We start from the raw sequence: 16001 nt of genomic DNA, 5'->3' as shown, positions 1-16001 counted from the left end.
ATAAAAAACAAAACTTTGGTTGCGATTTTTGAGGAAGTGGGAACCTGTTGACTTTGTTTTTCTAGAACGAGCCCTCCCTTTTTTCCGTAGAACCCTTCCTAGTTCCTTCCTTTGTTTTTCCCTTCAATTACTCGTCCAGGAAAACAACTTTGCTGCCCTTTCCAGAGGACCAAAGAGGAGAAGGCAACTACAAATCTTAATGGTCATAACAAACTACCCCAACATCAAGTCAACTCTCTTCATACCCTTAGCTCGTTCTAATCTCTCACAACACTTCGCTAACCACAACTTACTACTATTCCAACAAGATTCAGGTGACTTTACCATACTCCTCTCTTTCTCAACGCATCTTCGGTTCTTCTCCTTTGTTTAGCTTTTCTCTTTGGAATCAATTAATTGCTAGTATAACATGTGATCTAAACTTACTTCTTAACAAAATTAGGAAAAGAAGAATGTTACTTGAACAAGTTAATGTCATCTTGTCTGTCTAGGCTTCTTTAACGGAACATATTTAGACTAGGAAATTGTAAACGACTTCTTTGTCCAGAAAAGAATTAAGCAACTGCTTTAAAAAGTTCTTGTGGACTAATTCCACTATATGGAGGCTAGCTAGGCTTCAATTCTGTAACCCTTGTTTACTTTATATTTTGCAGTTTTTCAAGGCACAAGGCGAAATAGAGCCCGTCAAGCAAGTATAGTTTCCAATATTTGAGTCCTTCCCGCCCCAGGTAGATAGCTGCATCCTTATCTCAACTCTGCCCTAAGTTGCCGCTGTTTTCTCGGGATCTGCTGCTTACAATTTTAATAGTTACTATAATAATTAAGCCATGAGATGAGTTTTCTTTTTTTTTTTTATTTCTTGGGGTTGGGTCCAATTGGTGAATCTGATTAAATTAGCAGCAGATTTTACGGGGAATATACTGAACAGAGTTTCAAATCTTTATTTGTATGTTTTTAGGTCCAAATTTAGTATCTATACATAAAAAATTGAAAGGGGATGACAAACTTATAGTAGGGAAGCAAAAAGTATACATGTCAGTTTCCATCCATGAATTATATGTGAAAAACTGCATACATAAACTGAGAACGTGCTTGGGGATAGGAAATTAAAATGAATAGCATATACCAACATAAGTGAGCAAATCATAAATAAAACATCTTTATCCAAGTAACACTTTTCCACCTTGCATTAACTTTATTAACATGTGAACTCCTTCCTGCTGCTGCAGGAACAAGTTAATTTTCCTCATGGCTGACAACATAGTAGCTTCTTGTCTCACGGGAGCCGTTAGCCAAGCTGGGGCTGATATAACTAATTATGCTAAAAGCAAAGTCAGTTTATCACAGAGTATGGAGAAAAACTATGAAATGTTGAGAAATGAAGTAGCAAGGCTCCAGGCCTTGAGGGATGATTATGAAAGGGAAGTCAAGAAACATAAAATGAAGACAACTACTAGCAGCTATGATGTATGGCTACGCAGTGTTAACAAGACTCTTGACAATGCAAAAGATTTAGAAGATCGATTTGAAGAAGATAGAAGGCCTTCATCTAGATACATTCATGTGAAGCGAAGATCAAATTATAGTGGAAAATTGGTAAAAATGTATGAAGAAATTCAAAAGCTTGTGGAAGGGGGGAAATTTCTGGGAGGTATTTTGGTTGATAAACCTATAGATCCTGTCTTAAAGGTGAATGCACCAGAGATCAAAAGATTTCCTAGCCTTCAGAGGCCGTTAGAACAGGTATTGGAGCTGTTAAGAAATGACAAATTGAAAGGGATTGGGATTTGCGGCACGTTAGGGGTCGGGAAAACAACAATAATGCAAAACTTAAATAACCATGATGAGGTAGCTAAAATGTTTGATATAGTCATTTGGGCAAATGTCTCTAGTGAGAGGAGTGAGGAAAAATTGCAAACGGATATCGCACGGCGACTTAAACTAAAAATGGAAGGCGTTGTCCATCCTGAGGACGTTGCCAGAACAATATCAGAAGAGTTGAATAACAAGAAGTATTTGCTGCTTTTGGATGACGTCATGGACTCAGTTGATTTGGAAGATATTGGAATCCCTGACAACAAAAATGGCAGCAAAGTGGTATTGACAACTGAATTTCGTCATGTTTGTTCGTCGATGGCAGACAGATTGATTGAGGTCCACCCATTATCGTCAAATGAGGCTTGGAAGATGTTTCAGCAAATGGTCAGTGATGTAGTAGATCTTCCTGATATTGAACCAGTTGCTCAGCTGGTAGCTAAGGAGTGTGCTCGTCTCCCACTTCTGATCAAGACAGTGGCAGGTGCTTTCAAGTTGAAAGATAGTGTGCCAGAATGGAGGAAAGGGTTAAAAGACTTACGGAAATGGCCAGAAATTGAGATTCCAGGCTTAACTGAATTGCATTCATTCTTGAAGTTCTGTTATGATCAACTAAAGGATGATCAGAAAAGGAAATGCTTCTTGTATGGTGCATTGTATCCAGCAGAGAGTAAGATTTATACAGATTATTTACTGGAGTGTTGGACTGCTGAAGGACTCGTTGGCAATACTAATGAGAAGAGGAGATTTCAAGATGCACGTGATGAGGGTTATGACACATTGAAGTATCTAACTAATGTGTCATTACTAGAGAAAGGTGAAAGGATGATCTATGTTCAAATGAACAATAGTATCCGACAGGTTGCTTTGTATATTTCTTCACAAGATCCTGATTGTAAATTTTTGACTGGAATGACTGAAAATTCACCTGATTGCTTGGAAGAAAATGATTGGCAACAAGCAAAGAGGATCTCCATGATTGACAAAAAGTTGAGAGACTTGCCAGAAAGCCCCAACTGTAGCATGCTTTTGTCACTATTACTACAGAGGAATTCGAATTTGACAGGAATACCCCAATCTTTTTTTGAAAATATGAAGAAACTTTTGGTTTTGGACCTATATGGAACTGGGATTGAATCACTGCCATTATCTTTAGCAAAGTTGACAGGTCTTAGGGGGCTTTACTTAAATAATTGCATCAATCTAACAGAGTTGCCTCCCGAAATTGGAGAACTTCATTGTCTCGAGGTGCTTGACATTCGAGGCTGCAGGATAAGCTTCATTCCATTTCATATTCAGAAACTGATTAACTTAAGGTGCTTGCGAGTCTCATACTATAGATCTAGCAACCCAAATGACTGCCAATATATGGACATTGACTGTAATGTGATTCCATTGCTGGCCAGACTGGAAGAATTGATGATTGATGTGGGTTCTTATGATCATTGGTGCAATGAGGTCGTAGAAGTAATGAAGCAGGTGGCTACCTTGGAGAATTTAACTACTCTGAGAATCTGCTTTCCTAAATCAGAGGTCCTCAAGACTTTTATGCAGCACAGTCCATCTTGGAAAGATCGCCAACAACTGACTTCTTTTCGATTCTTTGTTGGTTGCCAAAACAGGAAACGTCCTCAAATTCTTGAGTGTTTTAAGTACAAAATCAATCGGTATTTGGGATATTGCCATGGAAATTACAGTGATGACTCAACAATTTGTGATCTGCTTGCTGAAACTGATGCATTGGAGCTGGTTGAACACAAAGATATAATGAGTCTGACCGATTTTGGGAATGTTGCTAGCTTTAACAGGATTCGTGGTTGTCTAATTGAAAGGTGCAACAAAATGACAACTATTACAGATAACAACAGGACAGAAGGTAGAGACATCCTACCAAATTTAGAGCAATTGCATTTGGTAAATTTGCGGAGTCTGCGGACCATTTTTGAGGGCTCCTTGTCAACCAAAAGTCTTTCTAAATTACACACGGTGGTGGTGACGAATTGCCCAATGTTGACAAAAGTTTTCTCTCTCAGGGTGATTCAACAACTCTCTGTACTCTGCATACTAGAAATTCGAAATTGCACCATGTTGGAAGTGCTAATTGAGAAGCCTGACAGTGCTGGACAAGTTTCACCTGCTTTTCCAAATCTAGAGACATTGATGCTGATTGAGATGCCAAAACTAAGGACTATATGTGTAGATAAGTCATTGGCATGGCCCTCCTTAAAAGAGCTTCAGGTCTACATGTGCCCTGAATTGAAATCTCTACCATTTGACAAAGACAATGCAGCATATCTGAAATCCATTGAAGCAGAACAAGTATGGTGGGAGGCACTGCATTGGCCACAGAATGAGGTCAAAGAACAGCTTCAATCAATGTGCAATCTGAGGTAAGTGCTATTTTATTATTTTTGTTTTTATCTTCTTTCTGTTGTTATGAATTAGAGTGATGTATAATGTGTATGTATCTTACCAAATAAAAATAATGTGTATGTACCATGTACTACACGATGTTCTGTTATTTTTATCTGTTTAAAATTGTTCGGGACAGACAACTTATATATCTTTGTGCAAGAAAGCTCTGCCTCTTATCCACAGTTGATTTGATGTATGAATGTAGTCAAAAACATGGTCTAACCAGCTTAATTTTAAGTTCAAGAAAGAATATTTTATCCGAACATTTGATTTAGTGGAAGATGCATGAATAAATTTAAGGAGTTGAATCTGAATATCTTTTTCTCTTAAATTGAAAAAGAGAAAATTCAAGTGAAAAGATATTTTAACCTTCTAAAGGAAATATTGCAGTGTAGCTTCATATATAGTCCTGGGATGTAAGGGTTTCCTAGGATGGAATCACCTCATTTATTATCACATTGGTGACCTTGGTCATTTATCAATGTGTAATATCATCTTTCAGGGGGATGATAACATCACCACTGAAACCTCAGTGATAATAGAATTTTAGTATTGCTCTCTTGCTGCAGATTATTGGGCAAATTTACTCCTAACATGTCAATTTAAATACACTCATATTCATGTAGACAATATGCATCTATATAAATTCAAATAAGAATAAAGGAGCTGTATGGATATATTAAACTATATGGATATATTAAACTATATCTAGTATTTGAAGTCCCACATATATTATATGTGGAGACTCGAACTTGAGACCACGAGGCATGAGGGCATTGGTTTTTAATTTATTCAAATAATTATAGGGGTATTTTTAAAAATAACTTTTATAATAAGATATTTTAAAAAATAATCTTCTTTATAATTTTAATTATTTTTAACGAACTTAGACAAAATTACTTATAATGAAATTACACGTTATGATGTTACACGTCATGTACAAAAATATATTATACGTTATGATTAAGTTGTTACACATCATGTGCAAAAACATGTGACACGTCATGGTTAAGTTGTTATACATCATATACAGAAACATGTGACATGTCATGTATAAAAACATGTGACGTCATGTACAAAAATATGTGACACATCATGGTTAGGTTGTTACATGTCATGTTAAAAAAAATATTGTTATTACACGTTATATACAAAAACATGTTACACGTCATGTTGAAAAAAAAATATTATTGTTATACGTTATGTTGAAAAAATATTATTATTACACATCATATTCAAAAACATTTTATTACACTTTAATTTTTAAAATGTTGTTGTTACTTACAAATCCAAATTTCAAATTCTCTCAACTCTATTCATTTTTTTTTTTTGACAATTTGGTATCGATTAAAGTGTTTCCAACATATTTTCATAAATCAAAACATAAATTTTCTTATCCAAAACACTTATTTCAACTAAAAAAAAAAAAATTCTTTTGAAAACCTAGGTTTATAAATTTCATTTTTTTGAATTTATTGGTGTCTAGGTTTCAAATTGATTCAATTAAAAGTTATTTCAAATATTTGTGATCATTTTTACCGTGTTAGTTTTACTCAAAATACCTAAAAACAAATTTTGTAAATAGTCACCCACCCAAACACATCAAAATCATTGTTTGGTGTCTTGAAAGCGCAAGGAAGAGAAATCTAAAAATGCGAGAGAGAGAAATTGGAAGCATAGCAGACGAATGCTGAAGAGAGAAATCGATAAAATTTGAGAGACTTAGATGTTAAAAGAGGGAAATCAGAAATACAAATAAGACGAAATTGTGATGAATAGTTTAATTTATTTGAAATATTTTTAAGGATATTTTTGTTAAGTCATGGTTAAATATGGTTAAAAACAATTAAATTTATTTGATAGTTATTTTTAAAATGTTTTTATCAAAAAAAATTATTTTTCATAATTTTTTCATAATTATACGCATGCAATTAATGATTAAAATTAAATAGGAGTAATTTTTTGTTTAAAAAGGAGATGGACAACTTCTTTCAAGGGAATTCTCTAATTCTAACCCTTCATACCAAATAACAATTTGGAGTCATCCATTACAAATTATGCTAGTCAAAACACGAGATTTTACTATAAAGCACACAAGTTTATTGATTCCATATTCACTTAATTATATCCTGAAAGAACATACAACTCTTCATCTATTCTTACGCCTAAATATGAATGATCATAACGAGAGAGAGAGAGAGAGTAAGAAATGTTTCTAATTACAATTTCATTCTAATTGTATCTTTTTCAAACCAACCATTGGCTACTTCCTCAATTTTGTCCTCTTCTCTTATTTTTCTTCAAAACGGAAATGTCAATATTTTCTTTTACTCACTCTTGATCTGGCACATGACAAACCAATTTGAAGTTGCCAACTTTAAACAACGATCACATGCTGGTCTTAATTTGTGGGAAGTCCAAAATTAAAATAAAATTGCTGTGGAAAACCACATGTTCTGACTCTAATATGATGGAGAAGGCATTGAATCTTTTAGCAGCAATATCTTCTTTTATTGTATATATAAAAATATATTTGAAGGTCTTATTAAACGTAAGAACTTCAAAATTTTGAATGAGAATATATGTAAATTAATAAACAATAGCACAAAATATAAACAGCCGCGTAGGGTGGCTTACATCTAAGGTGAAAGTCCAAATTAGGAACTCCATTACTTTCCAAACCAAAAATGCATTTGTATGACTTTGTTGAAACTTATATACAACCGAATAATGGTTTCCGTCCAAAGAAATCACCGATCAATTGACACGACGACGTATACGTTTCAGCTCATAATTAATGTACTAAGCTTAACGGAGTCAAAAGAGATGGCATATTAGAATAGATAGAAAGGAGATGCCATAAACAGCCCCCGTTCAGCATTGGAGCCACACAGGAAACGGAATTGCGATAGCTATGAAAAAGGCTGTCACCACAAAAAAGCCACCCAGTTGTTCCGACATTCGAGCCATCATAAGAAACTTGGAATTGCTAAAATATTTGCCAACGCAAAGACAAGTGGAGGCCAATAGAATTGCAAGGGAAAGAAAGGTGAAAGTCACGGGAAGTCGAGCTGGACCAATTTGAGCAAATAAGGTAGTTATTTCAACAGATGATCCCAAACAAAAAGCTACTATAAGTTTTTCCCATGCTAAGTAATTTTGTGAATCCTTCACCGTCAATGCAGCCGGCTCGGTTGCCAATTTAAGGTCAACAGCAGCTGCAGATGGTGGTGAAGGAGGTGGCAATTGTGGTGCACATCTTGTTAACAATGGGAAGACCTTTGTCACATACTTGGAAAGAATGTATGCTTGGAAAACCTTTGCCATGAAAAAGATAGAGGTCGGACCTTTCACGAACCAGAAATGGCCATATTTTACATTTTGATTTACTCTAAATATTATCAACTTGTCATATAGAATGGACTTAGGAGAGGGCCTATTGAGTTTTAGTTAGATAGAACAATAGACATATATATTGGTCAAGTCAACAAATCTCCATCCATTCCAGGAAAGAAAGTATAATACTGGGCGGTTGTTTCTGGGTTGCCACCCTTTTCGATCCCACCCGCATTGTAGAAACTTCCTACACATTTCATTTCGCTGATGGAGCTAACTAAGCCGTGAGGGGGCGGGGGTCGGTTCTGTTCACTTCAGGGTTGGACGGCTGGCTACTAGTGGAAACGTTTGCTACGTTCTATGACTTCAATACATACATAGACCAAAAAGCCTCACTTGTGAGAAAGAATTTAATACAATATTTTCAATTTATAATTTTCTCAAATTATTTTGAAAAAAAAAAAAGAATGAATGAACGAATGCATCCATGCCGAGTTCTATTCTAAAATTAGACTAGATAAGTCAATTGAATGGATTGAGTAACGATATGTAAGCTTAGTTTGTGTTTAATAAATCCTTAAAAATGATATGTTTCATCATTTATTTTAAAATTTGTCGTATGTTAATCAAATAAAGGTACAGACTTATTAATCTCATTTTTTAAGGATTAATCTCATAATTATTATTATCATTATTCATTATATGACTTTTAAAGGGAATTCTTACAAGTACTAAAGTTATGACCCATGCATTGCACGCGGGTTAAGAATCCACCTGTCAAAAGATGAGAAGCCGGCAAACCTATGATACAACCTCTTTTGCTCCCAACCCACACATGTCAAGCGCTTAACTTAATCTCTAATAGCACGTTTGATTCGCGGAATAAATAGAAATAGAATATAATAGTTATTTTGTGGAAATAGAATAAAGTAGGAATAGAATAGAATAATTATTACTTTGTTTGATATAGTTAATGGAATAAAGCAGGAATTGCTATTATGATTTATTGCAGTGTTTGGTTGGTAAAAATAAAATTAGAATAAGAAAGGAGTAGGTGATAAAAAAATAAAAATAACCTCAATTATATTAACATTTGTTTTCATAAAAAATAAAATTATCCTTATTATAATTTAAATACATATTTATCCCAAAAGACAATTATCCATCATAATTATATTTAATCCCAAATGCTAAAAATAATTATAATTTACTCACATATTTATAAATAGATAATTATTCCAAAATATAATTTAATTACATTATATTTTATCCATCATAATCAATTAAATTTTGTATATAGATTTTTATTTTTAATCAATTCTTCACATATTATGAATCATTTTCAAAATATTCCATAGACAAAAAATTGGAGAAGAAATATTTGGGAAAGAAAACGAAAAAACAAGTAGAAATAGAAAATCATGTTTTTTGATATATTAAATAGAAAATCATATCTTTGAAATTAGAAAGATGGTCTTCCATTTTTTTCTAAAAAAAAAAAGTAAGTTATGTCTTTTGATATATTAAATAGAAAATCATATTACCATTCAAAGAAAAAAAGAAGAAAAAAATCATTTCTTTGAACCAAGCATGTGGTGCTAAGGAAACATAAATGTCAAAGAGAGAAATAATGTGTCTTTCAATTTAAATAAGCATTTCATCTCTGGCAACAAAATGACAATTTACAAGCATAACCATTGCATATTAGCATGGAAAGCAATAGATAATGAAAGAGCCTTGTCATACCATAAATGCCCTTTAAAGGGGAATATTATTACATATAATCAAAAACCAATGTCTAGTTTACAAAAATACACTGACCTTGAAAGTAATGGATGAATATTCATCCTATTACACTAACTTACAACATGCATAAAACCAATAAAGTAGCTACAATAACATCACCATTATAGAACCAGCAAAACAACAGTCAACTCAAAAGAATTCAGACTTGTTAATGAACTTCATAATTAACATCAATATCAACCACAAGTGCCAAAAAGTTACAATATCAGGAACTTACCTTCACAAAAAGTTTTAGAGCCATCCAAGCTCAACTGTCAGCAAGATATGTCTTCAGCCATTCAAGTCTTCAATTAGGATCAATACTGAAAAACACAAACATAAGAGTTGGAGATTCAAGAAGTTTAATTGAAGCAAAAACCCTTTCCCTTGCTGTCAATCCCTCTACTTGACTTAAAATCCAATCCAACTCTTGAGCCTTTGTTGGATTTTCACCTCTTCCCCAACACTCTTACTAAACTCAATTCCAGCCTTTTTTATGTTTTCACCCAATATCGTAGCAGCAGTAATAATTGATTCAGATGTAATGGGATCACCCATCTCATTTGGCCTTTTCCTTTTCCTTGCTGAAGTAGTTTCACTTCTAGGAGTTGATGTTTAAGGTTGACTATTGGAGAAATCCTCATCATCGAAACTATATCTAGCTAGGTTTTCATCTTCAGTTTCCTCATTTATTTTGATCATTACATTCCTACATTTCTTCGAGGATATCTACTGCAGTTTGTGCATCTTTTCCTGTTGCATGATCTCTTGCATAAATAAGACTAAGCTCATTAAAGAAAGGAAAACTCTTTTTTTCTAAAAAGGCCAACCTCTTTGTGACTCTAATAACGAAAAAAAAAAGATGACTATTAGTATATTATTATTAAGAAACTAACATGAAAATACTTAAATAAGTTCAAACCAAAAACTTACCTGTATGTAAGATTCCCATACAGGATCATCAGCAACAACCATGTTCCTTTGATCATCCCACCCAAATGTCGTAACGTGCAAGTCTGAGAACCCATCTGCTAGATGCGGGCGAAAATCGAGTAACTAGGAGTCGCCACCAATCTTTTTATTTAGGTGTGATTGGCCACCTGTTAACTTGATTCTAATCGACGAAATCCTAAATTAATTTTAGGTCCGTCGAAAGAACGAGAATTGGTCTACGTTTTTTAGAGATGTGTTTGGGAGTGCGGTTACGTACGGAGAATGGTTAGCACCTTCGTGGAGCCCGTTCCACGAACAGTACCATTTAATCTTAAATTATCCCATCATGGCCTACATTGATTTTATTCCTATGTCTCCTTAGCCTTTGCTTATTAACTAATTATTGGGTTGATTGAGTCTTTTACTCGATTTTACGTATGCATGTGATGCAATCATAAAATGATGTCATGATTTATTCAATTTTAAACAATGAGGTCGACAATCGTTTATCAAAAAATCATTCGTAGACTATCCCAACGCTTTGGTGAAGTCTTGACATTTTCCTTACCTAGGGATATCCCGAGAAGAACTCGTCTCTACGAGTTCCTCAGGGAAATCCCATTCTCAAGATTCTTGCCCCATTAATAAGAAGAATGTGGTGTGTTATGACAATATAAGATGATAATGCCTATATGATTGCGTTTATTGATTTAGTTAATTAAATTCATGTGATAATGTGTTTAATAATGTAGGCTGATTTATTACCTTGTTTACATATTTATTATTATTATTTTTTTAACAACAATTATTTGAATTACTGAGTGTAGAAGCATAGAGTTTGGATTTATCCCGACGCTTCGGTGAAAATCCGTCTCGAACTCTACCCTTAAGTAACCCATCTGAAAGAGGCAACTCTTTGCCCCTTTTTAGGTGAAATTTTATCATCGAATCACTTAAAATAACTATTTTTATTTTATTTTATTTTTTTATACTAATTATATTTACATCATGTATTGTTGTTATTTTTTTATTTATCATTGGTTTTAAAATTAAGCTAAAAATACATTTAATTTGAGTAAAATGGGTTAGATTCAAAATCAATTAAAACAAGCTTAAATCCAAGGAGAATTATACCTTTTCGGGCTCAGATTAGCCTAGATCAATGACCCACAGAAGGCCAAAAATTACACCGCGAAATCAGCTCAACAAGCCCGCAATATTGCTCTTCAAAACGCACCATTTGGTGCTTGTAGAGCCCCTCGAAACGGTGTCGTTTAGGCCTTCACCCTTTCAATTCCCTCACTCCACTCAAACGGTGTCGTTTCGCTCTTTTCTGTTTGGAATAAAAGCTTATTATTTTTCTTCTTCCTTATTTTTTTCTCCCATTTTCTCTTTCTAACCCCCAAATGCTCTATCTTCTCTCTACAACCGATCCTTTCGCCGGTCAGATCCCCACCATCGTCGGATCTAGTGTCGTGGCACTATTTTTGCCCTTTTTTTCTCCTTCTTCTTTCCCTTACGCTGGCGGCTTCCTCTCTCTTTAATTGCCCACCGGTCTCTCTCTCTCTCTCTCTCTCTCTAGTTGCCCAAATCAGGCTTTTCTTTATTTACTGCTGGCTGCCCAAAGGCTTTCTAGATCTTTCCAAGCCAGCGACAACCCAGAAATCGCCCTCTCTCCTTTCGCCCACCAAATCGCATCAGATCTCTCCCTTCTTTGGCTTTTTCTTTTTCTTTTTTTTTTTTGTGATTTTTGTGGTTAGGGTATTTGGTTGCTAGAACTTAGGTTTTTTATTTGCAGGTTGTTGTTGTTTGAAGATGATGGATTTTTTCTTTTTGAAAATGTTTTTTTTTTCTGTTGTGGATTCCCCCCCTTTTAAATCTGTCTGAGGCCCCCCATTTAAGAGTTGGATTGTCCAAAATTTTTGACAATCCAGTGATGAAATCATGCTCTTCTGAGCATGATTTCACAAGACTCTAGCATAAATAGGGGCTAATTGCTGAAGGTAACTGTTCCCCAAGATCTGACTACTTTCCAAGGGACTTAAGTGCCCTGTAATGAAGGACCGGAGAGGGGAGGCTGAGTACACGCTCAGTCTTCTCCCTGTTTTCTTTTCTTTCCTTTTTTATTTTTATTTTTATTTTGGTTGATTTTGAATGGGTGTCTACAGTTGCCCCTCTTTGCACATTCTTGAGAATCAAGAATAATGCAAAGACGTAGACACCCATTCAACTTATCTTGAGGCAAGTTTGATTTGAGCAGTTCAATCTAGGCTTGACCTATTTTGAAACACGTTTGAAAATGAAATCCCTAAGCTTGACCTGGGTTCGAAAAAAATGAAATTTCTAAGTACGACCTATCTCGCAACAAGTTCAATTTAAAAATTGAAATTTCTAGACTTGATCTAGGCTCGACCTATCTTAAAACAGGTTCGATTTAAAAAATTGACATTCCTAAACTTGAACTAGGCTAGACCTATCTTAAAACAATCGATTCAAAAATTGAAATTTCTAGACTTGATCTAGGCTCGACCTATCTTAAAACAAGTTCGATTTAAAAAATTGACATTCCTAGACTTGATCTAGGCTCGACCTATCTTAAAACAAGTTCGATTCAAAAATTGAAATTCCTAGACTTGATCTAAGCTCGACCTATCTTAAAACAAGTTCGATTTAAAAATTAACATTTCTAAACTTGATCTAGGCTCGACTTATCTTAAAACAGGTTCGAATCAAAAATTAAAATTCCTAGACTTAATCTAGGCTCGACCTATTTCAAAACAGGTTTGATTCAAATATTGAAATTCCTAAACTTGATTTAGGTACGACCTATCTTAAAACAGGTTCAAATTAATTGGATTAACTTCACAATGAAAAATTCAAATCCTTCTATCAAAGTTTTATGACCTCAACATTTTAGATCAGGTGGATTCCTACTTTCGGAGCTTGGGACGTTGAATTAATTTTGGTTTCTTGTTTTGAAAATGACCATGTGCATGGTTAGGCATATATGCATGACTGAAATAATATAATGCTTTCATGTTTATGATTCATTAAGGTTTTAAGACCCTTTTCCTGCTTCATCCAATTTTTCACTACATTTTTCGATCATCTTTGCCTGTTTACTTTCCTTTTGGTTACTTTGGGTAACTCTGGATTTTCTCTAAGCACCTTTTCTTTTTGACATTTGACTTTTTGCTCAGGTTTAAAGCTCTGCCATTCCTTTTCCTCATCATTAAATCTTTTGCTGAACAATGAGTGTAATTTCTTACTTAATTAGTTTCCTTCTTTTACCAATCATCATTCATTTCTATGAGAATCATCATGTGAAATCATGGGATGGTAAAGAACAAGAAGGTTGAAATAAAGAAGAAAATGAGAGTTTCATATATGAGAGTTTAAATAATTCAAGGAATAGAGAATTTACAGAGCAAACATTAGATCTTTTTAAGTAATGAACACTCGGACCATTAAGAGAAAACAATCTGATTTTCGATTTCAAGAATTGTCCTTGATTGATGCCTTGACCAACTCTTCTTCTCGGAACTGCCTAAGACAAACTTTTTTCTCATATGCCCGTATCATCCGTCGTTGATATATTTGACCATGACATAGGGTGGCAAGTCTTTTTTCTTCAATTAGATTCAGCTACTCTTGGCGACAACGAACCTATTCAGCTTCTTCCAACTTTGTCTCCATTAACACCCTCAATAATGGGATTTATACTTCAATAGGTAGAATTGCTTCAGTACCATATACTAATGAGTATGGAGTTGCTCCTATGGAGGTATGCATAGAAGTTCGATATGCGTGCAAAGCAAAAGGAAGTTTCTCATGCCAATATTTATAAACTTTAGTCATTTTTTCAATAATCCTCTTGATGTTCTTATTGGCCTCTTCTACTGTTCCATTCATCTTGGGACGGTAAGTTGTTGAGTTGTGATGCTTGATCTTGAATTTAGTATAAACCTCCCTTACCATTATACCATTCAAATTGCTTGCATTATCAATAATGATCCTTTTTGGAAGCCCATACCGACATATTATCTCCTTTTTGATGAACTTGCACACCACTTTTTGCTTCACATTAGCATAGGAAGCTGCTTCTACCCATTTTATGAAGTAATCAATGGCCACCAATATAAATCGATGTCCATTAGAAGCTTTTGGAGTAATGAGCCTAATCACATCCATCCCCCATATTGAAAAATGCCAAGGCGCCGTGAAGACATGTAATGGAGATGGTGGAGCGTGGATTTTTTCAGCATAAATTTGGCATTTGTGGCACTTTCTAGCAAAATTTATACAATCTGCTTCCAGTGTCAACTAATAGTATCCAGCCTTTATAATTTGTCTGGCTAACATATGTCCACTAGCATGAGCTCCACATGATCCCTCATGGACTTCTTCAATATCTTATTAGCTTCGGCTGCATCCACACATCTGAGGAGAATTTGGTCCCGGTTTCTTTTATAGAGTATTTCCCCATTGAGGAAAAAACCCATTGTTAACCTTCTGAGTAATCTCTTGTCATTCTCTGTGGCATTCTTAGGATACACCTGATGCTTAATGTACTGCATGATATTATAGTACCATGGTTTGCTGTCAGGTTCTTCTTCAATATTCATACAATGTGCAGAGACCCCCCGAATTTCCAAATTAAAAAGATGGATGTCAACCCCATTATTTATTTTGAACATTATTGCTAAAGTGGCTAAAGCATCGGCAATCTGGTTTTCTTCTCGAGGCAAATGATTGAAGCTAATTTTCTTGAATTGTTTACTTAATTCTACAACTAGCTTTTGGTATGGAACCAGTTTAGAATCTTTAATTTCCCATTCACCTTTCAACTGACATATCACTAAAGCTGAATCTCCGTAAACTTCTATCGTGTCGGCCTTCATGTCAATTGCTGCTTGTAGATCCATCACCAACGCCTCATACTTTGCCATTTTATTAGTACAGTTGAAATTCAACCTTGTCGTAGCTGGATAATACTTTCCATCTGGAGAAATCAACACTACTCTAATTTTGTGCCCCAAAGCATTGGACGGCCCATCAAAATACATTTTCTAGAAATTAAGTTCGTTGGGACCGTCTTTTTCTATGTGCAAGATGGCCATCAAATCTTCATTTGGAAAATCGAAACTTACAGGTTCATAATCATCAGCAGCTCGATCTGTAAGGAAATCAGCAATGACATTCCCTTTGATTGACTTTTGGGACACATACACAATATCATATTCAGACAGTAGAACTTGCCATCATGCAATTCTTCCAGACAGGAAAGGTTTTTCAAAAATATACTTGATGGGATCCAATTTTGCCACCAACCATGTTGTATGATACAACTTATATTGCTGGAGCCTTTGGATGGTCCATGCTAACGCACAACACATTTTTTCGAGCGTAGAGTATTTGGACTCATATTCCGTGAATTTCTTGCTTAGGTAGTATATGGCCTGTTCTTTCTTTCCAGTTTCATTGTGTTGCCCTAGTACACATCCCATGGAATTCTTGTTCACGATCAAATACAAAATAAGAGGTTTTCTTGCCGTTGGTGGTACCAACACCAGTGGATTTGTAAGATACTCTTTGATTTTATCAAAGGCTATCTGACATTCTTCATTCCACTATTTGGGGTCTTGTGTTTGAAGCAGCTTGAAGATTGGATCACATTTGAGGGTGAGTTGGGATATAAATCGAGCAATGTAGTTCAA

The 16001-nt window shown here is 34.7% G+C and overlaps 2 protein-coding genes across 3 annotated transcripts; one reads left to right on the top strand and one right to left on the bottom strand.

The window, feature by feature from the left end:
- The first annotated feature begins 36 nt into the window (after window positions 1-36).
- Window positions 37-4412, top strand: LOC18604924 (disease resistance protein RPS2-like). Of its 2 annotated transcripts, XM_018118551.2 has the most exons (3): window positions 38-314; window positions 654-728; window positions 1230-4412. In XM_018118551.2, exon 3 carries the CDS (start codon window positions 1249-1251, stop codon window positions 4207-4209), a length of 2961 nt encoding a protein of 986 aa, XP_017974040.2. In that variant the 5' UTR covers window positions 38-314; window positions 654-728; window positions 1230-1248; the 3' UTR covers window positions 4210-4412. The 2 variants fall into 2 exon arrangements, with proteins under 2 accessions (XP_088660687.1, XP_017974040.2); XM_088804561.1 differs by lacking the exon at window positions 654-728 and having other exon boundaries at window positions 37-314.
- A 10227-nt stretch (window positions 4413-14639) lies between these two features.
- On the bottom strand, window positions 14640-15233 carry LOC148763759 (uncharacterized). The gene has a single exon (XM_088804613.1). The coding sequence runs from the start codon at window positions 15231-15233 to the stop codon at window positions 14640-14642; it is 594 nt and encodes a 197-aa protein (XP_088660739.1).
- Between the last annotated feature and the right edge of the window lie 768 nt (window positions 15234-16001).

This window comes from Theobroma cacao, chromosome 3 (genome assembly GCF_053813885.1).
Source record: "Theobroma cacao isolate CCN51 chromosome 3, ASM5381388v1, whole genome shotgun sequence".
Lineage (NCBI taxonomy): Eukaryota > Viridiplantae > Streptophyta > Magnoliopsida > Malvales > Malvaceae > Theobroma > Theobroma cacao.
Note: the sequence above shows the minus strand (reverse complement) of the source record. Positions and strands in the feature narration are given on the sequence as shown.